Raw genomic sequence first — 27,260 nt, 5'->3', positions numbered from 1 at the left:
ACACAGTATTGTTCGGTGCACTGCAGTGTGAGATCCTATGGGATAGCATGAGTTAGACTTGGTTTTTACTTACTGATCCACAGTGCATGACCCTGCATGTATTACAGCCAACACACTCCAAATAGACAGACATAGCCTGGCTTTCTTCATTGTGAACATGTGTACCTGCTAACATCCTTTGTATTTTCTGAAAATATTCATGGATCTTTTCACCATTTCCCCTTTACCCAAAACTTTTGCCCAAATTGTGTTTGTTTTTTTTGTGTTTTTTTTTGGGGGGGGGGTGTCTCTGTCTTAGCTGACCACCTGTCTCAGCGTCCACATCTTACATCCTATGTCTGCTTTAAAAGCACCCATGCATTTCCTCCACCTTGCTCTTTCTTAAGATAGCTTAATTAAAGGACCCGTTTTAAAGCTTTTTTCTTTAAATGTCAGTGAACACCACTTTAGCGGCAGGTGTCTTCCATTCACACAACCACACACACACACACACACACACACACACACACAAACCATTCACCCTGTGTTGCGTCTAATGGAGTGGGATAGTTGGTAAGAACAGCACTCTTTCTCTTTGTAGGTCTTCATTAGCTTGAGTGCGCAGGAGTGTTTTGTGTGGTAGTATAAGTGATGTGAATGACCCAGCCAAGTCCTCTTTTACCACCTTCTGTAGATGTATTCTTTTTCCTGTTCAGTGGCTGTCTTCATTCTTTACGGTTCTTTTCATTCTTAGGGCCCATCACACTGACAATAGCTCTAGGGCCAAAAAAGCAGCCTATCTCATTTATTTCAATTAGACCTTTGCACTGGTACTGCAGGAGATACTGGTGCAGAGTGCTGCAAAGAGTTTGACTTTACCATTTATGGGGTGCAGTGCATCTGGTAACTCACTGTGAAGCCCAGTCAAATACTATATGTGCAAGTTTGCGTTACCAGGTAGATAACTTTGTTGCATTGTGCTGATAAGCTTAATGCTGCCATGATAACTCCTACCCAACCTCGGCAGAGTCTAAACTGCTGTAGATTGTTGGCTTTGACTTCAAAATAGATTTCCTGCCTAACACAGTTTTACCAAGACCGCTTCCCTTGTTACATCAGGAGCACAGGTGTGTCCAATAACATTAATTATGGTTTTCATTTAAGTGTCCCAATAAATCATACTGGGAAGCCAGTGTACACCATATCAAGGCTCTATTTTAATGGAATGCAGCTGTTATTAATCAGTTGCACCTACGCATTTCCTGCTATGACACAATAGTGCTGTTGACAGTTTGAAACTGTCTCCCCCCCCCCTTTTTTTTCTCCATTTTGCAATTTGTATTGATTTTTTTTTTCCTCTCAAAGAACATCCCACCAAGGATTCTTCAGACCTAATACTGCTACAATCTTCACTTTAATGCCAGCGATTCCTTCATCAAATCACACATTCATGCTCTGTTAATAACACTGTTCCTGCCCCTTCTCTTTGCTTCCCACACCGTTTCTGTTGCAGCCATTGTTACAGGAGCTTTGGTAATCTTACATCTGCCGTTAATTTATCATCTCAAAAACTGTTGTCCCTTACAAGTTGTCATCAGTGATGATGATGATGATGATGTAATAGCTTCACAGATAAGCCGACCCACTGACCCTGTGGCAGCAGCAAAGCATGAGAGGTTAGACCCAGGCTAATGATGTAGGCGAAGTTTCCCCTAAGCACTGACCTTGTGTCAGCTGCCCACCACTGACCTTAACCGCCACCAGTGACCTGACCAATCTCAAATCTGAGACTATTTTTTTCAGCCTTGAAGCTAGAGCATTGCATAAATGATTAAACATGACAAGCACAGAACTCAGTTAGACAGAATAATAATAACAGATGATTTGTATGTACTTAAATGCCTCAGATGTCACAGTGGTGCAGTGTTTAGGCCTGTTGTTAGGAGTAGGGTTTGAACCTTTTGGGGGCCTTAATGTGAAGTTTAAAGGCCTGTGTGGGCTACTCGAAAGGCTTCTTCACACAGTCTAAAGACATAATTGGCTATAGGTTAGGAGTGTGAGAAACATAGTTTAAAGTGCACAGAAGACAGTGCTGCATGAATTAATGAATAGCTCATTATTTAAAGCATTTGAATGGTCCGTAACACTTGAAAAATGATAAATGCTAACCAGTGAAACTCAATACATTCACGTAGGACACAGACCTTCAAAGTAAAACAGGAAATGTAACATAGACGCAGACTTGACTAGGGGAGACGGAGCAACTAAGAAACACAGAGAACGATAACAGGGAGACACAGAGGGCGGCTAAGTAAATACTCAGAAAACTAAAGAGAATACAAGAAAGCCAAACTAAGACACTAGACTAAAGAATTAACTGGGACCCGGCGGCGACGGGGAAACAGTCCTGGGGGCTGACCGTACGGGCGGCAGTGACGTCCAGCTGGTGGCCCGGAAAGTGGCCGGCGATTCCAAGGTGCAGAACGTGGCTTGGGTGGCGGTGTGGCAGCCGCAGGACCAGGTGAGGTCGACGCAGAAGCAGAGGAGGCTGCTTCAGGCGAAGCTGAAACTGGACCAGGCGAGGCTGAAGCTGACCCAGGACCGTGACAATTATAATGTTTGTGCAAGTGCAGTTTGTTTTCTGCTACTATCAGAATGATATGTGTACATGCACAAGTCAGTGCAGTGTGTATAGTTCAATCAGGGGCAAAAATCTCTGTATGTTTGTGCAGTTGGTTAGTAATTAAAACACAGGCATGCAGAATTAGGTGATTAACACTTTTAAATTGTCAATCTCTCACTCTACATATCCACACACATTCTCGTAAGATACTGAAGTTTGGTACTGAGCCCCACCCTGAATTTCAGCTGCTTCAGGAATTCGAATGCAGTCTGTGTAGTGTGGGAAATGCTCAGTGATGTGGGTGTGAAGGGTGAATGCGTTTAGGCTGACCCTGCCATAGAGTAGTTTAGAGGGCAAAGCGTGGTTGATGGTGGGGTGTGCGGTATGCCTGGACAGCTGTTGGCCACACAGCCGTAATGCATGACCAGACGCTGTGTGAAATTTTCAGATTTGTGCTGGATCGTAATTTCTTGCCTTCGGCCATCATTAAGATGATATGTTTATAGTCACAGTGAGATAGCTGTTTTCTGTAAACATAAATGTTTGAGCGTATTAGAAGCAGCTCTGTGATAAAAGATTTGTGTGTGCGTGCAAGAGTAAGATTGTTTATGCGCCTGTGTTTTGTCCCTGAGCTTTATTATTGAACCCCTGACCTTCTCCCTAGTTTGAGAGTGGATCAATACAAACCATTTCCACAGGAGGAGAGTGAGATGGAGAGAGAGAGTTGCTAAGTTAGGGTTGAGAGGGAGATGACTACAAAAATAGGAAAGATAAAAAGTGTAGTCAGAAGAGAGGAGAAACAGGAGAGAGGCACAGTATAGAAGTGAGTGCAAGGAGGGGTGAGTGAGTTGTGGGAATTAGACGAGAGAGAGGGGCAGCAGGAACAAGAGATGGATGAGAGAGAGAGGGAAAGAAAGGTGCTAGACGTGGGCGGCGTTAAAAATGAAAGAACACGAGGGAGTCTGATCCAGAGGAAGAGTTGGATGTCAAAGCAACATACAGGAGAGAGTATAGGAAGTTAAGAACGGTGCTAAGAAGATGAAAAAGACAGCAAAATAGCAAAGTGAGCCAAGGTAGAGACTTGAAGGGAGTGAAAACCGGAGTGAAAAGCATTCGTATACCTTTTCCAAAATTCAGGAACATTTACAAAGTCTGTTTTGTTTACAAATGTATTATATCCAGGCAGTAGTTCAGATGTGTGATTTTGGGTCTTTACGTGTACACCAATTGAATTGTTAAAAGCAAAACCCAATGAATGAGCTACAGGCAAGATGAAAAATGACGCTGTGCTCTTTCTTTTTTTCTTTTTTTTTTCTTTTTGAAGATGAGGACTTTGATGTTGAGCCATGTTTTGCGTTGCAATCATGGCTGACTAACTTGTAGGTGTAACTTGTAGCCGCCTAAATATGACACATGTGTGAAAGGCAGGGACAAAAAGAGAATATTATCAGAGAATGGATTAAAAAGACAAAATGGTATGTAGAGCTGGTAAGGAAGGACGAGGAACGATCAAGGAGAGAGCAGCAAGCCTTTTACAGCCAGCATGCTCGAAGGAGAGGCAGTGAATCACCGACAGAGAGAAGAGAAGGGTGAGAGGAAGAGTGATAGCCCCAGAAATCTTTTCACCGCCACTGCCAAGAACAGCTTGAGAAAAGAGTAGATGACTGAAAGAGGGGAGAAAGATGGAAGGAAGAGAGGAGAGTGTGATTGAATGCTGGCTGCTGCACAAATAATATCGGTGTCCGTCACCTGGGCACTGCACTGTCCTCTTCAGCGGCACACATTTCTGTCATGTCAACTCTGTGTGTGTTGTGGCACATCTGTCCATGTGTATGTCTAGTAGGTGGTGCTATACAATGAGGACAGAGGAGCACAAGAAGACTCTTGGTATGTGAAATACTACAGAAATTAAAGAGGTGCACTTTAGGTAGAGGAAGTTGGGGAGCCTTGTTGCTCGGAGGTCACTTTGCAGAATTGTTTTCTTACTCACTGAATTTGTCTTATCTGATGGTCACTTCCAGCTGTTTTCTCTGCAGTAAGCAAAACGGAAAACTAGCAAGCACTGACCTTATTTTATTTTTATTTTTTTAAGTGCTCTGAAATGTAGTTGGAGAAAGTCGTAGGAAAGTTGTGGACTTAACATCAAGACAGTGGAGGGAAGCATGGCCATATTAAGTTAGAAAATCTCCATCTGAATCCTTTTAGCACACTACACAGCAATCCACAATGGAGATGCCCTGTAGCGGTCTCCAGGGTTTGTATTGGAGCTGTTCAAGGCAGTTTCTAATTGGCCGTCATAGCAGATATTTATATGGAATCTAAACCATGCTGGTCATGTGGTCTGGGAACAGCATTAGCTACAATGACTCTTTGTGTCTGTTTAATGCCATTAATGTTTTACAGACCAGTGCAAACAGATGCATATTGTACACAAGATTGTCTTGTGTATAATATTGTTTTGGTAGGCCTTTTATATTCTGCTATTAGTCACACTTGGAACTGTACAGTATTGCAAGAAAAGGTGAACCCTTTGAAATGAACAAATTTTGCACTGGTTATTCACCGAGCCAAGTCACAATAATGGACTCACACAAACTAACTGAATTAAAAACAAAACAGAAAAACCCATACATATGGTTGTGCTTTTCATGTGTATGCGCCACACATTATTTAGTAAAAACCTGCAGTGTTTAATTTGGGATTGATTTAGGGCTGCAGTGAGGACAAAGTACTTAACAACCAAATACTTCTGTTGGAATTTTGAGTAACAATAGGGGAGAAAACCATCCTGCTACCACCCTTGTGCTCATTGGCTTTGGAATTTCTCTTTATAAGGATTATATTTGCCCTATTCAAAATGTCCCACTGCTTTCTCTCGATCCCCAGATGGATAGGAAGGTTTTGAACTTTGTCATAGGCCAACGCATCAATCATTTGTAGAATCAATCATAGCAAGTAGGAGTCCGTCTAAAATACTTTTTGTGTGTGTATGTGTGCTGCATAGACCAGCTGTTGTTTGACCCACAGTGTCAGAGGTGATATTTGATGCAAAACCTGAAATCAATATTGAAGTGGTCACTTTGTGTTCAATATTTATTTTATGTATCTGGTTAAAGTGCTCACTGCTCGTGCAGTGTTTAAAAGCCACTACTTGTGAAGTTACTTGGATTCTGCTGTCATTCATTACGATAATTACAATTAATTTAAAGTTGTTGTTTTTTTTTAATGAGCATGAGTTTTGTGAAAATTAAACTAGTTCTTGTTTATTCTACACAAAATGATATTGCTGCTTCTGAAGAGCTGCTCGTTATAAGAGTATAACATAATTGTAGATTTACTCTCTAATGTGGAAGTCTCCAGATATATTTACAAAACCTTTTGATACCACTTTAAAAAAAAAAAAAAAAAAGTAAAGTAGGTATTTTAGGCAGTGTATGGATCAAGTCTTCAATTCATTAAGAATGAATGGGGGAAGCACGCACCTACAAATGTTCTAGTCTATCCTTGCATGCAGAAAAAGAAGGTGGGGAAAAAAACTACACCTAAAGTATTGTCTAGTGTACCTGTCACAAGAGCTCCATCCTGACTTGTTGATAAGCCAGGCAGTAAATGTCCAGTCCTAAATAATTTGCAAATGTGGAGTATGCAAATGATGCTATCTTGCTTTTCAGACCAAAAGAGGAAATACTTCTAGTGAAACACCCAAAGGACTGAAATCCAGATCTGTTCAAATAATCCATCCAAACTATTCTCCTTCTTTTATCCTGAAATACACATTATCATTTTGTTTGAGGGAAACTTGCCTTGTTGTTGTTGTAAAGTCGACAGTGGTCCTTTTGTTAAAGTGTTTGCAGTGGCAAAAAACAAACCAATTCTTAATGTTAAGATTGGTCTGAGTAGCCTGCTTACATTTCAGTCTTTGAAAAATATAAATGGAAATATAAATGATAAAAAATATGTTTTGAATTGGGTATTGGAAATCGTCTAGTTGTACTCGTAATGGTGCTCGTTACCAGATTTCTTGTGTTGTGACATTGTTACCAACTAAATTAGAATCCGGTTGTTCAGTGATGACGCGACGAATCCTACTTCCGGGTCTAAAGTAGTCTGCGTTTAATATGGCTTTTATGTTGTTAACATGTTTAATGCTATGTATTTTCTTCTATTTGATCTCAAAAAGCTCCTAAAACAGTCAGTGATCCCTGTTGACCTCCCTCGGCTTTTATTACCGCTAATCATTTATTTAAGCTCAGTTTTTAAAACCTTAGGATGTAACTACAGCCCAGCCCATGCAGCAGTATATGAATGACTAACTTTGTATTGTAGATGAATTATCTCAGTTGTTCTCCTGGCTGAAGTTTGGTCCTTTTACAGCATCCTGCCATGCGATTACATTTGTTTCTGACCACCGAGAAAACTCACGTTAACTTTTATCGAGTGGAAAAAAAGTTAGCTTGTTTATATTATGCTAACATAGCTATGTCGCTAGCGGTCACGTAGCACATCATTATATACCAGCTAGCCAAACTTCAGTAACCCTACAAACGTCACTGCTGTTTAGTTTTCTGTCTTCATTTATGCTGGAAGTGATAAGAAAGCTGTATGTTTTAATTTGTTTCCAAAACCCCGCAGTCAGGACATGCTATATTGTATTTAGATAGAAGCTAGCGAGCTAACTCCCTGCTAACTTCTAACTCCGTTAAATGTCATAAATTCCGTTTTCATGGATGCCTGGATGTTAAACTCAATTGTTACACCTGGTAGAGCAGAACGCTGATCATTTTATTAAAGATGAAAGACTTTAGACAGTTTTTCAACTCTCAGTAATGCCACAGTGATCGTTTGATATATGGACCTGCAGCGGAGTTTAGACCCAGACACGGCTAGTGACGTCAGACTTAACAACCGGATATATATTTTTTTGTTGCCATTACAGCAGCATCTTAAAACAAATATTCTGCACTTGATGAGCCCACATTAAATTAACCGAGCAGATTGTCATTTCTGTGTTAAGACAAAGTGGATTTGACTCTGAGGCCAGCTCCTAACCTTATTAAATCCGTCATTATAAATATGATCTGATGAATGTAGCTTGCATGTGGTCTCTGTAAAACACAGTCCTCTTTCTGCAGGCCTAATCTAAAAGGATGTGGCGGTAAATGTGTTTAAGTAATTAGACCTGATTAATTGAGCCAGCGTTGATGAACAGAGTTAATTGACAGTCTAAATGAGTTGAGCAGGGAGATGTTGATTGGGTGGGTTGTCTTTAAAGTTATTGGGCCTAATGAATCATGTTTCAGTTAGTATTTGGTCATTTGATAGAAAATTGGATTTTAAAATCAGGAATATTTTCTTTTTTCTTTTTTCTTTCTTTCTTTCTTTTTGTAAACGGCACGGGTTTGCTTTGCGTCCCTGTAAGCTAACAGCGTCACACATACGCACGGTTGCTCTCATTCCATTATTAAAGAACAATAGAAAAACTCTCCCTCTCTCCCTCTCTGTGGAGTGTTTAGTTCAACAAATCCCCATCTCCAGCACCACTCTAACGATACTAATTGCCAGTGTAATTATGTATTGATCGGTACTGTGTGTGTGGGTGTGTGTTGCATACATCATTACCTCTTCTTCACTTCTTTACAGGCTCTTAATACAGCTTGGATACAGTCAGAGTTAGAATTTGTTAAAGTATCTTTTGCTGTTTGGGTCAGCACTTTAAAGAGCCCGATCTCCCACTGCTGGTCGCTGGGCAGCTCCATCAGAGCAGTCAGAGGTTAAGTACTTTGCTTAAGGGCACCTGTGGTGGTTGATGGTGGAAGTATGTTATTCATTCACTTTCTACACCCATATGTCCCAGCTGGGCTAATGGGCCTCCTGATCACATGCAATCTTCTCCTTTCTAACTGTGCTTACAAAGATACATTTTCAAGTGACAGTGTACATTTATGAGTGAGTGTGCATTTCGTATTATCCAGTAGGCAATATTTCTTCTTCTTCTTCTTCTTTCTATTCAGTTGGATTATGGTCTAAACATGTGGTGACAGCTTTTGGAAGCAGTTCTCTGAATAGGCGCCAACTCCTTGAGGTTTCACCGTCTGCCTGGAGTGCACTCAACATAGAAATTACCATCCTGCTACCAATGAATATGGAATTGATGCAGTAATTTCTTTTTCTAAATTATTGATCAGTTAGGATCAAGTAACACATCCTAGAAAATGGCTAGAACGAATCAAAAGGAGAAGGAAAAATAATAGATGGCACACAGGACCAAAATGATTTTTTTCCCCTGTGGATAAGCCCTTGGTTTTAAATGAACACTCTTTCCTCATGGTGACGTTAATGCATCATTTTTGTCACATGCTGGGAAACAAGGTTGTTGTCATAATTGACACATAATTGACACAGTGGTGTCACACCTGACATTGGTGGGGTTTTTTTTTCCTTCTTATTTTTATCCTAAACATAGACGGATGTGAGCTTCTAATTTTGGCTCGTTTCAACATATGTTCTTAGCATATCAAGTGCAAATTTGTGTTTGTAAAAGCTATGGGGATTAGGGTGTGTTATTTCTTTTTCTTTTTTTTTATTTCTTTTTGGCTTAGAACAGGAAATGTTATATTTTGAAGATAAATGAAATAACTGTCAGATTTACAGAATAATCCAGAGCTCACTGTGAAATCCTCTGAACTTTTAAAGGAGTACTTTGGTGGAAAATTGATAAATTCTCTGTCTCTCTCACTCACACACACACACACACACACACACACACACACACACACACACACACACACACACACACACACACACACACACACACACACACACACACACACAGAGCGTGTTTAGTGACTGCACTATAATAGGATGAGGTATAAATGCATGAGGGGTTGAATAATTCCTTTAACTCAGAGATGAATTGCTTTTGATTTTTGGAAGCAGAACAGAACAAAAATAGTTGTTGCATGAGCCAGTTTAAGGAATATGAAAAATAACAAATTGTAACCACACCACCACCTTCTTCCAGTGTGCTTATTTTCCATGTGACTTCACGTACATCATTCACTTGTGTTGTTGAAGCAGACTGCCATATATCTGGGGGAAATCCTCTAAATATAATTTTTGGTGTGTATTCAAATAAGGTCTTTATTTCCAGCTGAGAACCTCTAAGCCCCGTCACTAGTGCTATACATTACGGAGATCTGAGTGAGCTATGCTGGTAAATCATTTTGAAATGGTAGGCCAGTATTCTGTTTGCGCGCGTGTGCCTGGCAGTTACACATGAATTCTTTCCCCTTTGCTTCTTGCTGTATATTGCCACATGAAATTAATTTCTGTGTTTCTCTGGGGGGTTGATGTCGACTGTCTTTGACTACAGAAATAAACACAGCACATGCACATAGTTATGATACCATGGATATCACTGTAAGCCACCAGGTAAAAGGTTGTTAGGCTGCTCTCTTGGTTAGAAAATCAGCACTTCCAAGTATCCTTGCAAGCACATGCACACAAGCTCAGTAGCACTTCTTGTGTTTATTCTACTTGAAGAAAGTCCTGCAGTGCTTCCATGAGTTCAAAACCCTCACTGAGATTTCTGGGTAATTTATGATGCTGCCCTCTCCCAAAACCCCTCACTCTGCTTGGAGGCAGTCTCTCTCTCTCACACACTCACACACACACACACACACACACACACACACACACACACACACACACACACACACACACACACACACACACACAGTGTATGCTGGCAGATGCAGGTACCGTGTGTGTGTGGGAAAACTTCATCAACATAGGACAGCAGAGGAACAGCCAGCACTTGTGGTTGATGCCGCATATGTTCAGTTTCCTCTTCATACTGCTGTCTGTCACTTCTTTTTGTTCACTTCTCTCTTTCATTCTTTCTCATCTTCTCGCACCCACCATCATAAAAGTAGGCCATCGTTATAGTGAAATGCATCAGTTAGGTACATGTCATGTTTCTGGAAACGCATTTACGTCTCTGTTGGCTTGATGAGGAGACAGCTGATGACTAGTGGGGAGAGAAGCATTTTCTTTTTGCTGCCCATGATAAATACACACACACATACATGCGCACGCATTCAGAAACGCACAAAAGCACACACATGAACGACAGGCTTGTCTCGAAACCACGCCGTCAGCATTAATGCCAGCCAGTTTTTGTCCCCCTCTCCGCTGTCCTCTCCACTCCTTTACAGAGCATTTATTTCCTCTTACTAACAGGTTTCTACAAAGAAACATAGTGCCTGCTACTGCAGCAGGCTACCCAATTTATTTGCCTGTTTCTAAATGAACGAGTGTTTTGTGTTTGCCGCCCATGTTTCCTCCTCCCTTAATTGCCATAATTCACAGCAGTGTTTTCAGTCAACAACACTATGTATGTTCCCTTACATAACCCCATGTTGTACTCTGCTGTTTTCCATATGTTTCACTCAATGGAGGTGACTATTGACAAATTCCACTTGAGGCTAGTCTGTGTGCCCAGACATATTTTCCTGACTTAATATGTTGAAGAAATGGCAATCATGGGGGAATGATTATTCAACCATTTCCTTTAGGCCTGGCCATCCAGCGCACATCTGTAATCAGTCTGTTATTGTGGGTGGAGCTGTGTGCACACGTGTCTGGAGCCATATGAACATTTTCACTCTATTTTGCCATTTTGCAGCACGAGATGGGTGAAGCGGCTCCGCCTTCTTGAAGAAATACAGTTGTGGTTGATGAACATGATTACGTAGGGTTGTAGAGACCACTCTGGTTTTATGTGTATAATTGTTCTCAATACTTACTAGCAGTATTTAGGTCGGACAGTTCTCTGCCACCATGAGTATGAGCTGCATATTAAGAATCAACAGCTGGAGAGAATTGTACAATTGTGTGTATTCAATAACCCATAAAAGATCGAGTAATAGTCAAATCCAACAACAGTTAAACAGTTAAAAGTTATGTTTGTTGTTAATTATTCAATCGATTTATTTATGTTTGCTTGTGCAAAACCATCTAGTAACTATCTGGTTCTCCTTGTATCTGATTATAATAAACTCAGCAGATGTTGATTGGAGCTTTGATAAATTGTTCAGGAGGTACATTTTAAACATTGTATTTCCAATAAATGCTTCTTCACTTAGAAAAAAATAAAGTGACAATGATCACGTCATTAAGAGCCATCAGCTTCTGTTTGCCTTGAGCACAGCACTCACATGTTTTTTTTTTTTTTTTTTTTTTTTTTTTTTTCCCCCCCCCCCCCTTTTCTTTTTTGAGAGGGGGGACTTGAGAACAGGCCAAGTTTCTGTGAAAAGCAAATCCACAAATTCATTCAGTGTGCACCGCAGGCACCCTGTGAAAATCAAAACAAGAAACCTCCTCTTCTGCATTTGTAAGACCCTGCTGCCAAAGTCAGCGGAAGGTTGTTGGCTTAACTCCTTTGTCCCCGGCGGAGCTGCGTGTCTTTGAAAACACTGCGGAGCATTACATGCAGTCTCCAGCCAGCAACTCTGCAGAGACCACAAAGGATGGAATATCCTTTCCATACTAAATATCAGCTCCAAATCACATGGGAATCTTTTAGTGTGTTAAATTGCAGAACCCACATCAGAGTGTAGCCTCTGTTAAAATGCTTTCCGACCTCAAGGGAAATGCTTTCTATTCCATGCTGATCTACGCTGTTTAAACCTTTTAGACCAGCAGGAATTGTATACCACCTTTACCCCCCCAGTACCGCAGAGAGACCTGTGTAGGTTACTGTGTGAGCACTTGCTAATGCCTGTGTTTGTAATGGTGGTTTGTGTATTAACCCTTATAGAGTCTTGGGGCAACTGTATACAGTATTTTCCACAGTTGGCCTCCTCTAAAGAAGATACATTAACCTTTTTAGGTCCTGCCTCTTAGGCTTGTACATCTTGGGATTTTGTGTGTGTGTGGTTGTTTGTGTGGAAACGCTACTGAAGACGCATGCACTTCTTTCACATGACTACATGGTTTAAAATGGTTGGCCCTAGTTTTTGTCATATGATGTGTATGAGGAATTATTTTGTTGCTTGTAACCACATCTGCTTGCTCAGGTTGAAAGAATGTCTCGGTTTATTGTGTGCGCATGGGTGCTTATATGTTTGTCTGTCAGTCGCCTTTGTTGTGAGGGATGAAAGTGCCTTCTAGCCATCAGTGGTTACTAAAGAAAGTTGTTTCAGGTAATGGTTGCGTTTGCTTCTAGCTCTCACTTCGTTAAATGCACACACTGCCATACACACAGAAACCCCCATTAAACTGACCCCTTTATTTGTTTCCTTCTACCCTGTGACACGTTAGGGCCAAAAAAATGGGGAGTAAGAAGGGGCAAGCACTTTGTTGTCTCGAGTTGATTGTCCTACCACCTCTCGGAGGACTTGGTCTAAGTGGGCAGATGTGTGATGGACAGAGGGCTGGAGTTGGTGACTTTGTGAGAAATGGAGAGAGACGGGGTGGATGAAAAGAGAAGGTACAGAAGTAGAAAAGGACAGGGAGGGAATATTGATGTTTGCTAAGTTACTGTAGTGGCTAGGAGGGGACAGAAAAAGAGTGAGAAGGAAGAAAAAGGCAGAATAACGTTTTATTGACTTGTGCCGAGCTGCAGGCAATTTAAGCAGATCAGGAGGGAGTGGGTGTTATCTTTTCTCCTGTGCGGATCAATCAGATGATGTAGTGATAAGACTATGGATTACACCGCCATTTACACGCTCCCTATGTATGTGTATGTGTGTGAATACAGCAACTCACACGTTTGCCGGCTGTGGTTAAGTCGCAGATGCACAAACATTTATTCTCTGTTAATAACAGCATCCAAAGTGGACTTTTTTTGATTGGCGTTGTCAAAGAAAATTGATACTCATACACTAATCATTGCTAAAAATTACTGTCTGAGGTGATAATCAATTTCTACAGCAACGATGCTAACAATGCTGGCTAGGGCTGCACGATATTAGGAAAACCTGCGATGTGCGATAACTGTGATCAATACTGCGATAACGATGTGACTTGCGATAAAATAAATAGCAAAATAAAAACAAAAAATGAATACATAATTTCCGCTTTACTGCAACAGTTTTATTTAATGAAAGCTGCTGTATTAGCAGTGTAACAACAAAGTGCACTTTAACATTGAAACATTGCCCCCATAAAAAAACATTGAGGCTTGAATTCTGAAAGACATCCTTCCTGGTCTCTAGAATTAGTTTTAAATAAACATAACTTAAATTATACTGCAAATTATCTCAATGCAGTTCATCATTTTACCACTCACCAAGTAGTTATGATGCAAGTCAAAACTGGAGAGGAAACTTTACTGTAGTGCTTGCGTAGTTTTCAGCTTGGCTCAGTTCAAACATGACGGTCTTCCGGCATGTTTCATACATTTGTGGAATGGCGACATGGGAAAAGTAGTTTCGTGAGGGGATGGGTATCTCCGGTCCACTTTATGTATCAGACTGGTGAAGCCCTCTCTGCTAACTGTATTTATAGGCATTGTTAAAAAATGTGTAATGGCCTCTGTTATTTCTTTGTAGCGCTTTGACGTTTTCTCATAAGGAGTTCCACTTGAAAAACTCTGATACAGAGACGGCTGTTGGACTGCTGCGCTCTTTGTCTTAACATTAGCAACCTTTGTTTAGCTACCCCTGTCTTTCTGGAACTCTTCAAACAGTTCTCTGTGGTTGTATTGAAGATGATGGTGGAGATTAGTCGTGTTTCCTCTGGTGGTTGCCACGAGTGTTCGGCAAGTTTTGCAGAGTACCTGTGTTTGGAGAACGTCGTCTTTATCAAATCCAAAATACCTCCAAATAAGCGAGGTACTATTTTTTTTATTTTATTTTTTAGGCACGAGTTCATAGTCAGTAGCGTTCTCGTCATGCGTCTCGCTCTCAACCTTTACAACTCTGACTCGTTGCTGCAGCGTTGTTCGCTCCCCACCTGCGTAGGAGGCGGGCCTCTAATCCATTTGATTGGTTAATGCCGTGAAGGGCTCTATTCGACTGGTCAAATGTGTAAAGGGGTTTCTTTGATTGGTAAATTCTTTAAAGCACGTGTGTAAACATTTTAAGGTACCCAATTATCGCACTTTACGTCGTCTTTTGCGATGGGCCCATCGCGCAGGCTGATATCGCAATGACAATAAATTTTCGATTTATTGTGCAGGCCTAGTGCTGGCTTTGCCTCCTTCAGTGAACACACAACTTCACACATATCTGCTGCAGACAGCCAGGCACACTAGCAGCCTAGTGCTGGCTTTGCCTCCTTCAGTGAACACACAACTTCACACATATCTGCTGCAGACAGCCAGGCACACTAGCAGCTGAAGTAGTTGACGTTCTTGACACTAACAGACACTTAGGAACTTAAAGAAGTGAGTCAGGCTCCAGTTTGAGAAATATTTAAGTTTTAAACAGTTATCATAAATGTTAACCTGGCCAGCACACAGCATACCGTTTAACTCTATTAGCAATAATCCAATAGTAATATTAGCCAACTGTTATCACTGTGGTAGCGGCTAGTGGCCGGGCTCATAACAAGTGATAACCTTTGCTGTGTAGCTCCCATATTAATGTTATCAGTCCTGTACGTCTGGAACTTGACAGTGTAATTATTTTTAACAGGATAACAAGTGTTAAGCTTCTCTTAAAGTTCCACATTGAGGCTGAGAAAAGTCTGAGCTCTTAGATGGTGTCAGCCTATCTTACCAACTTCATCTCATCAGCAGCAAAAACATGGTGACAAGTCACCTGATGCCCAGCACTACTTCAGACAACCTTTTTTTTTTTTTTTTTTTTTTTAAACATTTATTTTGCACTAGAGAATTACTTTGATTGGCCGTGACAGTTATTGGTTTGGTTTAATTAATCACTTATTGTTTGGATGTACAACAATGTAGAAAATATAGCTTTCAGTTTCCCAGAGTTTAAGTGGTTTTCAGGCTAGTTTTCATCTGATCAGAAGTTGGGGGGGGGGGAAAAGATGTTGATAGTGATGAAATAAGGAAACATTGGTCACTTTTCTAGCGTGGGAAACTAGAAACAACAGTCACTAAATGTTATCCATCAGATTAATGTATTAATACTTAACCACAGTGATACCTGATTGATATCCTGAAACTGTGTACAAAAATGTGCAAATGAAGTAAAGCATTTATTGGCTGTGGCATTTTAACCCTGCTTCATGGATTATACCCTGACTGTGTTTGTATGTCATGACTGGTTAAAGCATCATATGGGTCAGTGGATTGCCTGGGGTGATAGACCCCTCGTGACACTGGAATGTTCCAGATATTGTCACATAGTCACCATCATTACTGCCGTGTCACCACCATGACCGAACACTGTGGAATAAAAGGGGTTTGCATGGTGGGATTGTGCTTTAAAGACAGCAGTGTGTGAGTGTGAGTGAATAACCTCAATTTCAATAATCAATCAACAATCAAATATGTTGGCCATTCTCACTGAATATGGAAACGTGCAGCAAGTTGACTTTTAGGCAGCTTAGCTGCTTTTACGAATTGTTTTTAAGGGCATTTGAGGAATTCTCAGAATAGGTGCTTCACATGCGGCTTCCATAGTATGAGACCACATTAGTTTAGAATTTAAAAAAGGCATTTCTTTGAATATAAAAGCTAATTTGTAGCATTTTTAGAATGTGTCCTTATATGAATTCATGATTAAACGGAATCTATTTATTGTTTTGAAATGAGATACTTTTCCATTTCTTGTTGTAAATACCACTTTAAAAGCACAACAAATCTAAAGAATTCTCTTGTCAGACAGAAAAACATTCACACAATCACCCCAAACATCACAACCTACATTAATTTGTTTTCTGCTGAACAATCTGCTTTAGATCAGAATAGAATTTTGAGTGCTTTTATTTTGTCTGATTCATTTCGTTGCCTTTCCCTCCTGTCTCTAGCCACTTCAGATCGACGATAACTTCTGTGGTCAGGACTTCAACCAGCCTCTGGGGGGAACCAGCACCATCGAGGGGATTCCTCTCTTCATCGATAAGGATGATGGCATGACTTCAGTGGCAGCGTATGACTACCGTGGCAACACTGTGGCGTTTGTTGGCTCACGCAATGGGAAACTGAAGAAGGTAGGATTGTTGGTGTGTGTGTGTGTGGTCTTTTTAAAATTTTTGTTTTATTTTTTTCTATCGATGCTGGTATTTCTTTTCCATTTGAACTGGATGGAATATGAAGTTGAAGGGAAATTGTGTGTAAGCCAAAAAGGCATTTAGATTTTTGTCGTTTATTTATTATCCAGTTAAAAGGAAGCAACTTTCTGGCAAATATCTTTTTACTTGTGAATGGTTACCAGCGTTTTGCCCAGTGATGCTTGTCAGTTCATAAGCTGTGTACTGGCGGCCTAATCGTTGTAGATTTGCATAAGGCACTTTGCTGATGCTTTTTTTTATACTAAATGCAGTCATCACCATTTTTCTTGCTGGTGGCTATTTCCAGCAGGACATCCGAGTGTCTCTTTAAAACCTGTTCATTTAACAAGCAATTTAAAGCAAGTCTGCGCCTACTCTTTCATTGATTGTCATGTTTGTCACGTCAGGCATAAAACGTAACTGCTTTGTCCCAATGCCATGTACGGTCTTTTAAGAGCTCACCTTCAATCAATCCAACAGCTATGACTGGTGAATGGCTTTTCTGTTCAGGTCAGCTGTGCAGGGCTGAGGTGGATAGAGCTTTGGACAGGGATAAAGTGGTGATGGATGCATTGGTGGGGAAGAAGAAAATCTAAAGTGCATTTCTTGATGAAACTATTGTCCCTTTCTTTGGGTCAATTTCTTTGTGGATTCAAAGCAAGTTAGGGTTTATGTCATCGCACTTATGCGGCTGTTGCACCCTTTTCTGTAGAGGAATGATTAATGATGTGCGGTCATGTAACAAATGGACAAACCTCTGTGCCTGATTAAACTGATATAGCTGACCTTTTGTGATTGTATGTTAGATATATGTAAAATTTTCCGCAATTATGGTCCTTTTTGTGTAACAGTGTTGTGTTCAATCTCAGCAATTGTTCCTTTGCGTGTGCGCGCGTGTGTGTGTATCCAGACTATGGAGGACAGAGCTCTCGGGGTAAATGGTATCTCATTAGAATTCACCCCATTTCTCTCCACACTGCTCAAGACCTGTCATCCATTCAATATTATGAATGTATAATCAGCCTGTGTGTTTGTGCACTTTTAATACGAGTTTATGTATTCACGCAATGCTTGTGTGTTTGTCACTCACAGTGTGCATAATAATGCATTGCGCTTGCGATGGCATGGGTTCGTGTGTGCACGCATGTGTTTGTGTTTATGAGAGCGCATGAGACGGCAAACAATACAGTGTCGACTAAGATTCAGTGCCGTGCATTTGTCAAAGTGACACCCATTCACTTAGCTCGGCAACAGTCCCTTTATTTATTTAGCTGTTCTCACATGTCTTTTCTTGTGTGGTGTTATGCACTCTGACTGAGGTATATACGTGTGTTTGGAGCATCACCTGGGGAAGAGACTGCTGCAGTAGGTTTTGAGATAAGTCGTTTTCATGTGTGTGCGCGCCATCATGTGTGTGCGTGTGCGCAACAGCAGAGCCAAGGAGCCCGCGGTTCTTTTGGCTGCCTGTGTTTCAGTCAAACCCAAAAACAACTAAAATAATCTGGTCTTGGAAAGGATTCAGTTTGCTGTGAAGGAACAATATCTAAAACCTGACGTTGGAGCATGCACAGACATGCACGCGCGCACACACACTCACTCACTCACTCACTCACTCACTCACTCACTCACTCACTCACTCACTCAGACAGCAGCCATAAAGAGGCAGATGAAGAAAAAAAAATGGAAAAAGAGCAACTGAATTAATAGTGTGTGATAACAGATTGTTGGGTCCTCTGATTGTGTGCGTCAGTGTTTCTGTAACTGATTTTTATTTGTGTCATTATCCTTTCAGTAAAAGCACCGTCTGTTTCAGGGCGAGTGTTAAAGTTTGTGTGGACGAGTGGGAGTCCATGCAGGCCATGAAGGAATTACTGAGTATGTTCCTGTTCTTACACCTTCCTCAGGAGAGCATTAGTGTTGAATGTTGTTTATATAGCTCTGCCTGAGGGCGATGAAGGGAAAGAGGGGCAGAAATAAGGAGAGTATTGGTTGGCTGGATGAATTTGCCTTAAGGAGACAGCTTGCATGTGTGCTTTTCAGGTGCGTTTTAAGAGACATGGAAAGGTATGATTGGCAAATCCGAAAAACAACAAATCTGGCAGTGACTGTTGCAATAATCTTAAATATAACCAACTAATGTTTGCCAAATGGATCCACATTAATCTCCTGGGAGAGTTTTGAGGTTTAAGGAACATCACTTTACCTTAAATAACTTTTTGTTCACGTCTTTATTGGCTAGACGTGAAGTGCTTTGATAATCTGTTATATCTGCGCTCAGTCTATTTTTAACTAACTATAATGTTCAAGGTTTTCCAGAGCAACAAGACAGTAGCATAAACAACATGTTTTAAGCACTAATGAAGTCCCTCTGTGCTCTGTAGTCTCTCACACACTCGCAGGAGAAGCTTTTACTAATGAGTAATGGTTTGATGGGACACCGACATTAGAGAGAGAGAATCAGGAAGGAAGATGGTAAGATGAAGGAGATATAGGAGGTTAGCGGAAGAAGAAGGGGGAAGGAAGCGATGAAGAGAGGTGATGCCCTCTGATTAACTCATTTCAATGGTCATCTGGATACTGCTGTGGTCAAGGGCACAACTGTTGACCGGCTATCTGCTGCACTTAATTTTTAGGATTAAAAGCTCTGATTCTTTGACGATGTGATTATGTCTGGGTGCTTGGCTCTGCCTGCCATCGGTCCCTGTGTCTTTGTCAGCTTTATTCTAGTTTACATAGTGGACCTTATTCACTCCTCTTTTATGCCTTTCTGTCTGAAGAAGCATTGTAACAAAGCTGCTGTGGTTTGTTTAGCCAACACATTTATAATGATAAAAGTCTGAGTGATTCTCTCAGCCACTTCTGTGCTTTCAGGCCCCGTTGAGCAGTGACAATAAATGGGCATCAACCATGACACACTCACACATACGCTTGCACACATATGCACCATCTCAATAGGTGGTCTGGGGAGATGAGAGAAGAAGGGAGGATTGCACTTGACAATCTAGTACCTATTGTCTGCTTTTGGTGCTGCACACACACGAACACTCAAACGCAGGTTAGGATTCCTCAGCTGCACCCTCCATCAGAGGCCAGCGCGAGCCATCTGCTGTGTATATAGGGCCAGTGTGCCAGGTGGTACGAGCCCCAAGTGCTCGATGTGTCCCCCATTGTGTCCATGCCAGGCTCAGGTGTGTGGGTGCCGTTCAATGACCATTCATCAGTGCATCAATTGAGCTTCCCCGCAGTTTCTGACAGAAGTTAGAAGACAATATAAGACGAGCGTAAACGACCAGCATAAGAATAACATAGTGAATGGGACAAATAAGGCCTTACACTACATGTTACTACATGAAACACATAGGTTTATAGATGTAACAAACTTCAACATAGCATTTTAAAAATCCTTTGAATATGAGAAATCATTTTTTGAAAATCCTCTGACCTGTCCAGGGTGTACCCCACTGCTGAAAAGCAGCTGGCAAAGGTTCCAGCTCCCCTGTGACCCCGAATTGGATATGTGGAAGAAAACTGATGGATATTCAAAGCAGAGAGTGCAGTGGATGATGGTTTGAGAGCATGTCTTGGAGCCAAAAAATAACATGTTTGACCCTACACCTAGTAAGTGTTTTCATTAGCTAATCAGTACAGGATCCGTTGAGGTGTATTTGAAAGCGAACATGACCGAGTATTTGTTCTGTCACCCTGCAGCACATTGTAAAAGCTAAGTGGATGACTGCGTCAGCTAAGCAGCTGCAATCTAAACATTAAGTGGCAGATGGGATTTCACATGTTGTTGCTGTTGTACACACAGCAGGCCTCATGAAGCCACAGTTAGGTTTATGAATTACAGATTTTAAGTCTTTGAGTCTCATCTTCAGTTTGAGCTTTGTCTAAAATTACCTCAGCAAATGTTCTAAATAATATTTCTCACTGTCAAATTTTAAGAAAAACTTAACCCACACAAGTAACTGTAACATAAAACTTGCTCCAGCTTTGGTGTTAAAGATTATCCCCAAAAGCGATCTAATGATCTAAAGCTTGCATCTTTATTTTTCTAACCTATTGAAAATAACAAAAAAATGTTTCATCATAGTAAAGATAATACTGCAGAAATGAGGTTTAAGCCGTAACTACACCAGTGAGACAGCATTTCAGGGGTTAATAAGAAGTGACAGTTTGTCATTTGTATGTGTATATTGCTGTGTGAAGTCACTGATGTATTCCACTGGGGCTGCCGGTGTCACCGTCAAGAGACCATGTCATGGCCTAATTGACTGATGATTGTTATTCTACTGGTGCATAATGCTGCCCTGTCCAACTCCCCTGTGTGTGTATGTGTTTGTGTGTGTGAGGCTGTTTTTAGTGCTTTGCATTTAAATTGTTGTTCCAGCCTTCTCTTTGCAGACAGTGCCCAAATAGTAAAAAACAATTATATATAAATAAAATAAATAAAATAAAAACACACATTCTGAAAATAAAGTAGTTGCTTGTCAGGGAGGAATGATGAAATAAACATCTGTCTTTTACTGATTCTCTATTTGTGTCGTCGTCTTTTAATTGAGAATGTGCAGAAAATTACAGTCTGAAAATATGGTACATAGACTTTGTTTGTTCGTGTGTGTGTGTGTGTGTGTGTGTGTGTGTGTGTGTGTGTGTGTGTGTGTGTGTGTGTGAGTGTCTGAGTGAGAGACTTCTGTGGTTTGTGTCATCATTTGGCTCAGCCTCCCAAGCCACGAGTTGTTTGGCCCGGGCATGAGCACAGAGGCCAGCTTTGTGCGGGCTCTTGGTGGCCCTCGGTCATTAGTTCACCCAACTGCATGGGGTCACACAAACGCACGAAGCGGATGAGAAAGCGACGGAGGAAATGGAGATGTAGCTGATTGTGAAAGAGATTTGATATGGCAGAGGCTGTGGAGTTATGATCAAGTTCCCTAGACAAAACGGATAACTTGCACTTTGTATTTAACACCAAGTTTTTCCACCTAATTTAGTTCTCTCCCAGCGTGCCATCAGTCTTCCAATCTAATCATAATGTTCTCATATTAACAGCTAAATGTATCATTTTCTGCTACAATTTGTTCCCTCTGTGCTGTCAGCACAGTAAAATGGTGTTTTCCCAAATAGCCCAGTTGAGCCACAAATGTGTGAGACGAGCCAGGAATATGCCGTAGGACCACTCATTTAGCACGTAACCTCAAATGAATTTTGCCTTTGTTATTCTAACCGTGGCTAATACAGTGCTCAGAGGACCACAGATGGTGATTTTATTGTTGTTTTTTGTTTTTTGGGGAGTGAAACTTGAACTATATGCATATTATTAAAGTAATGTAATGACCATTATAAGGTCTTACTTATACCGACGCAGGCAGTGGACAATGAAATATGTTTGACAATCTAAATCTCCAAGCTTAAGCTAATGTGTCTGTGTTTGTGTGATTGTCGCTCAAGCAAATGGATATCAGTTGTCTCTGTTCATTGCCTGCCTGAGTCTTTCTCTCATATGTAGGTTATCCTTGCATATGACTATATTCATCCTACAATAGCATTCTGCATCTCTCCGTGAATGCACTCTCGCACACGTCTGCACACACTCGAGCCTTTGGAGGGTGTCATTGTAGATTCACACTGTGAATATACAGGGTTTGTTCACTTCTGCTATCTCTGCTTTTGCTCATTGTATGAGCAGCAGCCATATAGATTGTTGGATAATATAAGCTCTAACAATGTCTAAAACTCATCCATAACCCTCAACTCTGACTAGTGTAACAAGCACAGTGAGTAACAGGATCATCCACTGCTTCCTCACTTTGCCTCTTTGCTTCTGTTCTCTGCCTCGTTTTCTCTGTTTCATCTGCTGCTCACATATTCTCTTTCTATCTCCTTCTGTGATCAAAGATTCCCCTCCCTGATAATAGCTGAGCGTTTGTATGTGTTGAGATGAAATGGCAGTGATCGCTATTTCTCTCTAATCATTTTCTCTCATTAAAGTGAGGAGTGTGCGCATATGCACTCCGAATGCAAATAAATATATGTACAAGTGTACATGTATACAGGAAGTTTGCATGTATAAAGTTTGCGTATGCCCACGCACACACATACATGCTCTTTCCCACTCCAGAAAATAGGTTGTAGCACTTAGATTGTAAGGGTAGACAGTAATGAGGGGTCTTCTTAAAAGATTTAATGCCATACCATCCTTTACACATGCATGATTCCATCCAGTCTCATTAAACCAGGGGTCTAATTCTGCACCTTTTTCCTGCAAGAGCTTCATATGCCATAACGAGCCATATTTCCTACCTTCCTAACAAGCTATGGTGACATTAAGAGGCGATATGACTTGATAGTTCACTCTCAAAACCTTAACAAATGTGTCTTAATCTTGGCACCAATCTAGTCCTTTAACCAAAGCTACAATAAATGTTTAAAGCTAATCATTTTTAAAGAGCAAGATAAGTTACAGTGGGCTTCTGTGTAGGCTAATGCCACAAATGAGAACGGTTCAGTCCTTGATAATCTCGAGCGCTAATGCATTTTAGCTCAGTTCAACTGTGTGTGACTGCACTGCACAGCACTCATTCACTACCTCTGCGTTCTCTCCACAATTCACTACTACCAGGGGTTAATGAGCCAAAGTGGGGAGTAGATGAGAGTGGGGAAAAGCCAAGAGAAAGGGATACAGAATGAAAAGAGAGAGCAAGGGAGATGAATTATAAATGCACCACACTAGAATCCATTTTTAAGGGAAGATTAGAAGAGTCTGGATGCAAGCTGGGATGCTCACATGATCCAAGTGAGGACGAGGCCAGCCTGTTTCTAGGTCATCTCCATTAGGCATCTCGGGGTGGAACATCAAAGAGTCCCTGCTCTCCATATGATATGTGTGTGTGAAAGTTACATGCACTTTTTAAAATTGCACTCAGTTTTACTGTACAATAGTGAAAATCACAATATACTGTTGATGCGCTTAGTGTATTTTTTCCAGCAAATAATGATTTTCTTTAAGGCATCAGTTCCATAGAATTATAGCAGAGCTCTGTCTATGGCAGCTGATACAGCCAAGAGCACACCTGGTGGATGGCACAATGCCAGGACTCATGGTGTCATTATTTCTGACAGGTCACACACGCGCACGCGCACACACACACACACACACGCACTAGAGGGAATATCATAGCTCATACTGAAAGGTAAAATGAGCCCATTCATGCAGGTATATACCAACTTGGAAACACACTGGGACAGCACAGTGTCCGGAGGTTTGGTCATGAGTGACACAGCAGGCAAAGATTACCTTTGGAGGCTATATCTCTCATACAGTCACAGTCACACAGTGTCTCATACACTCATTCCTTTCCAATTAAACTCAGCAGCTCACAGTATGTATGTTCCTGGTTTTAAAAGAGACTGTCTTCAACTCGCTACACAGCTCACCACAAGCCCATTACAGCCACATGTGGAAGCTTAACCTCTTAGCCATTAAATGGAAGAAATCAGCAACTGTTTACGGACGGATACCCTGACACAGAAGTAGGACACATAATGGAAGCAGGCACAGCACTTTGATGCTTCTCTGAGAAAAAAATAATAATAATAATAAAAAAAGATAATACAAGGATTCTTTTCCATCTCCATTACACCAAATGATGAGTGTAAATATGTGAGTTACTATCAAATTGGCTAATCTACTGTGAAGAATGCAAACGGCACTGCCGTGCACACACTCGCACACTCGTGCACGCAGCCTCCTATGGGAAACAACTGTAGCAGGCTTATCAGATTACACGTTGCAAAGCTAATAGATTCTTAATAGATTGTTTTTGATTAGTTCCTGTGGTTTAGTGACGTTAAGATGATTAACATTTGTGAGTAGGGAAACAAACACACATTTGCATTCACACTCACCTGCGTATATTTGCATACAGTGTTGTATGAGGTGACTGCATATTCTGTTACTGTAATTTGTGAATGTCTTTTTCTGAAGTGTGTGACATCAAATGGACGTTGTAGGCTTTAGTAGCACTTCAAGGCCATGAAATTCAGACTGGGTCTCTCTGTGTTTTTTTTGTTTTTTTTTAAAATGCACACACTTCAAAATACTTTTGAGATACACGAACAAAAACAAGTCCAAATACAACAGCTCCCTGCGTTTATCCTTCTCACACAGCATGATGGCATCTCCCGCTGTCTAACTAATTACCCCTCTGTCCTGTGCCCCCCCCAGGGGTAATAGCTTGAGCCTGAAACCTTGTCACAGTGTTAGCTGGCTTTGTATCTTGCCCCAAGCCTGCCTGCTTTCAGACCACTCGCCTCATGACCACTTCTGGCCATACTGCACTCACCCTGTGGGTAATCCTGTTAGCGTAAGAGTATGTGATAGCCAAGCGGAAAGCCAATTCCCCACACTGGTCTTATGCCCTCTGCCCAGTCTCTTAGAGTAACAGCTGGCTAAAGTGAACTTATTTCAGTTTCAGGACCAACTCTTGTTCCACTTTATCTAGGGTCTTCTTATTAGTATTACTGGAGCTAGAAAAAAAGCCCTGTTACTGGTGTAGCTGACCTTGTGACTTAACATTTCCGCCAGCTAAGTCTTTAAAAATGGTGAGGCACTTTATGTCCTTATATTCCCCATTTTAATCCCATATCCAAATTATGCAATTGTCTCCTTTTGGTAATTTATCTATCCATTTATTAAATTCAAATGTTTCAACCTGATTAATTAGTCTCTTTTCCATGTTTCTCTTGTTCCTCTTGCACTTCTTGTCCTTTCCATTTAGTCCTTCTGTTCTCTGTCTTTGCTTCACTCACACTATCGGTCTTTCTCCGTCTCACTTTTCTCCATGGAATTGGTCATTAGCTGACTGACTGAGCTGATTGCATCTATTCCCAAGGCTAGCATTTGTTTGTGCATCTTGTTTTTGTTTTTTTTTCTTTTAATTTTGTTCACTCCCCCCTCTTTCACTCTCTCCCTTGCTCCCCACCCACTCTCCCCCAGCAGTCATTCTTTTTCTCCTCCCAACTTATCTCACTTCATCTACCTTCTTTACACCCCCTGCCGCCCTCCTTTCTTGCACAATTCCATCTATCCCCTTTCTTGCTAAAATGGTCTTAGACACAAAGACTGGTTTGGGTTGCTGAATTAGCATACCAATGCACACAGACACTCCCAACAGTCGTCTCTATATCTTCTCTATAACATTAATTGCACAGTGTCATTCTAAATTGGCTAACACCAATTAAGCCCTCGCTATTATATTTAATTGGTCATTTAGCGTGGCTATGGTTTGAATGCTGTCTCCCTGGGAATGGTATAGCTGGCCTCCAGCAGCCCATGTGGCCGTTTCAAAGACTGTTTCCCCCTCCCTGTGGATTTTACAATGGCCTGGCCAGCAACTGCACTGCCAAGAGCCAAGATGGAGGTGTGTGCATGTTGTGTTCTTTGGAGGGGGAGTAACAAATGGTATGGAGAGGGAGAGAGATTTTGTTCTGTCTGCCACCTCACGCCCTCCAACCACCCTCACATCCCTCTCCTACTATGCTCCTCCATCCATGTGTTGCTGTTGGATTAGGCTAATTAAAGTACCGCAAGCGGGGTCCTCAGAGAGCAAACACACACACACACACACACACACACACACACACACACACACACACACACACACACACACAGAGTACACATTCAGTCTTTAATGAAGGCAGGCACAGATGCACACACAATTGGAAAAACAGGAAGGAACCATGAGCATAAGCCCCCATATGTACAAAGACATGCATCACACTCTGAAAGTACTCTAGCAACAGAGGTTCGTAGGAAAAAGCATTGTGTAAATATTTAATGGGCAGTTTTCTTGCCTTTTTCTACTGTAAATGAGCGAAAGATCACGTGGACCATAGACTGTATGTAAAACATGATTGTAGCTCCCCAGTCTGCCAAATAGGAACTATTAAAGCTACTTCATGATTTGACAGCTGAGTTTCTCAGGCAGATTCATCCCTTGCCTGTAACATCTGGATTGACCACAACAACAGGGCAACCGCTGAAATGCTGCACTTCACTAACCACTTGGGCATAGCCACCATGACAACACCATCTTTTATATAAAGTTTATGGTTTAAAGTAGTTATCTTTGAGTTCCTATATAGACTCAATTGTTTGTCATCAGTAAAGAGCTGAGCTTCAGTCTGTGCAAACCCATCCTAAATGGATCATCAGGAGTCCGTATCCACTTCTAGCTATAGCCAGAGGACTCCCAGCTATGCAGTAATATCCATAGGAGCCATGTGCTGTCTTATTTATGGGTCACTGGCAGTGAACCAGTGGCCCAGAAATAATACCACAACCTCTCACTTTAACCTTGCTGTGTGTCTGCATGTGTGTGCTTTAAAGGAATGGTTGACAGTTTTTGCCGTGTGGCACTGAAGAGTGTTTTCCTGTCTGTAGATCTTCTCTGCTTTCCTGTGTATATGTGGG

At 41.2% G+C, this 27,260-nt stretch overlaps 1 protein-coding gene across 4 annotated transcripts in view; it reads left to right on the top strand.

Annotated features, from left to right (window-relative positions):
- The window catches only part of plxna1b (plexin A1b), a 184,468-nt gene that overhangs the window by 35,933 nt on the left and 121,275 nt on the right, over window positions 1–27,260 (top strand). For all 4 annotated transcript variants that reach the window (XM_080892383.1, XM_080892381.1, XM_080892382.1 and 1 more), the window contains exon 3: window positions 16,547–16,729. In XM_080892383.1, the coding sequence (XP_080748509.1) occupies window positions 16,547–16,729 (183 nt within the window). The remainder of the gene's footprint in view (window positions 1–16,546; window positions 16,730–27,260) is intronic.

This window comes from Rhamphochromis sp. 'chilingali', assembly GCF_963969265.1.
Source record: "Rhamphochromis sp. 'chilingali' genome assembly, chromosome: 9".
Lineage (NCBI taxonomy): Eukaryota > Metazoa > Chordata > Actinopteri > Cichliformes > Cichlidae > Rhamphochromis > Rhamphochromis sp. 'chilingali'.
Note: the sequence above shows the minus strand (reverse complement) of the source record. Positions and strands in the feature narration are given on the sequence as shown.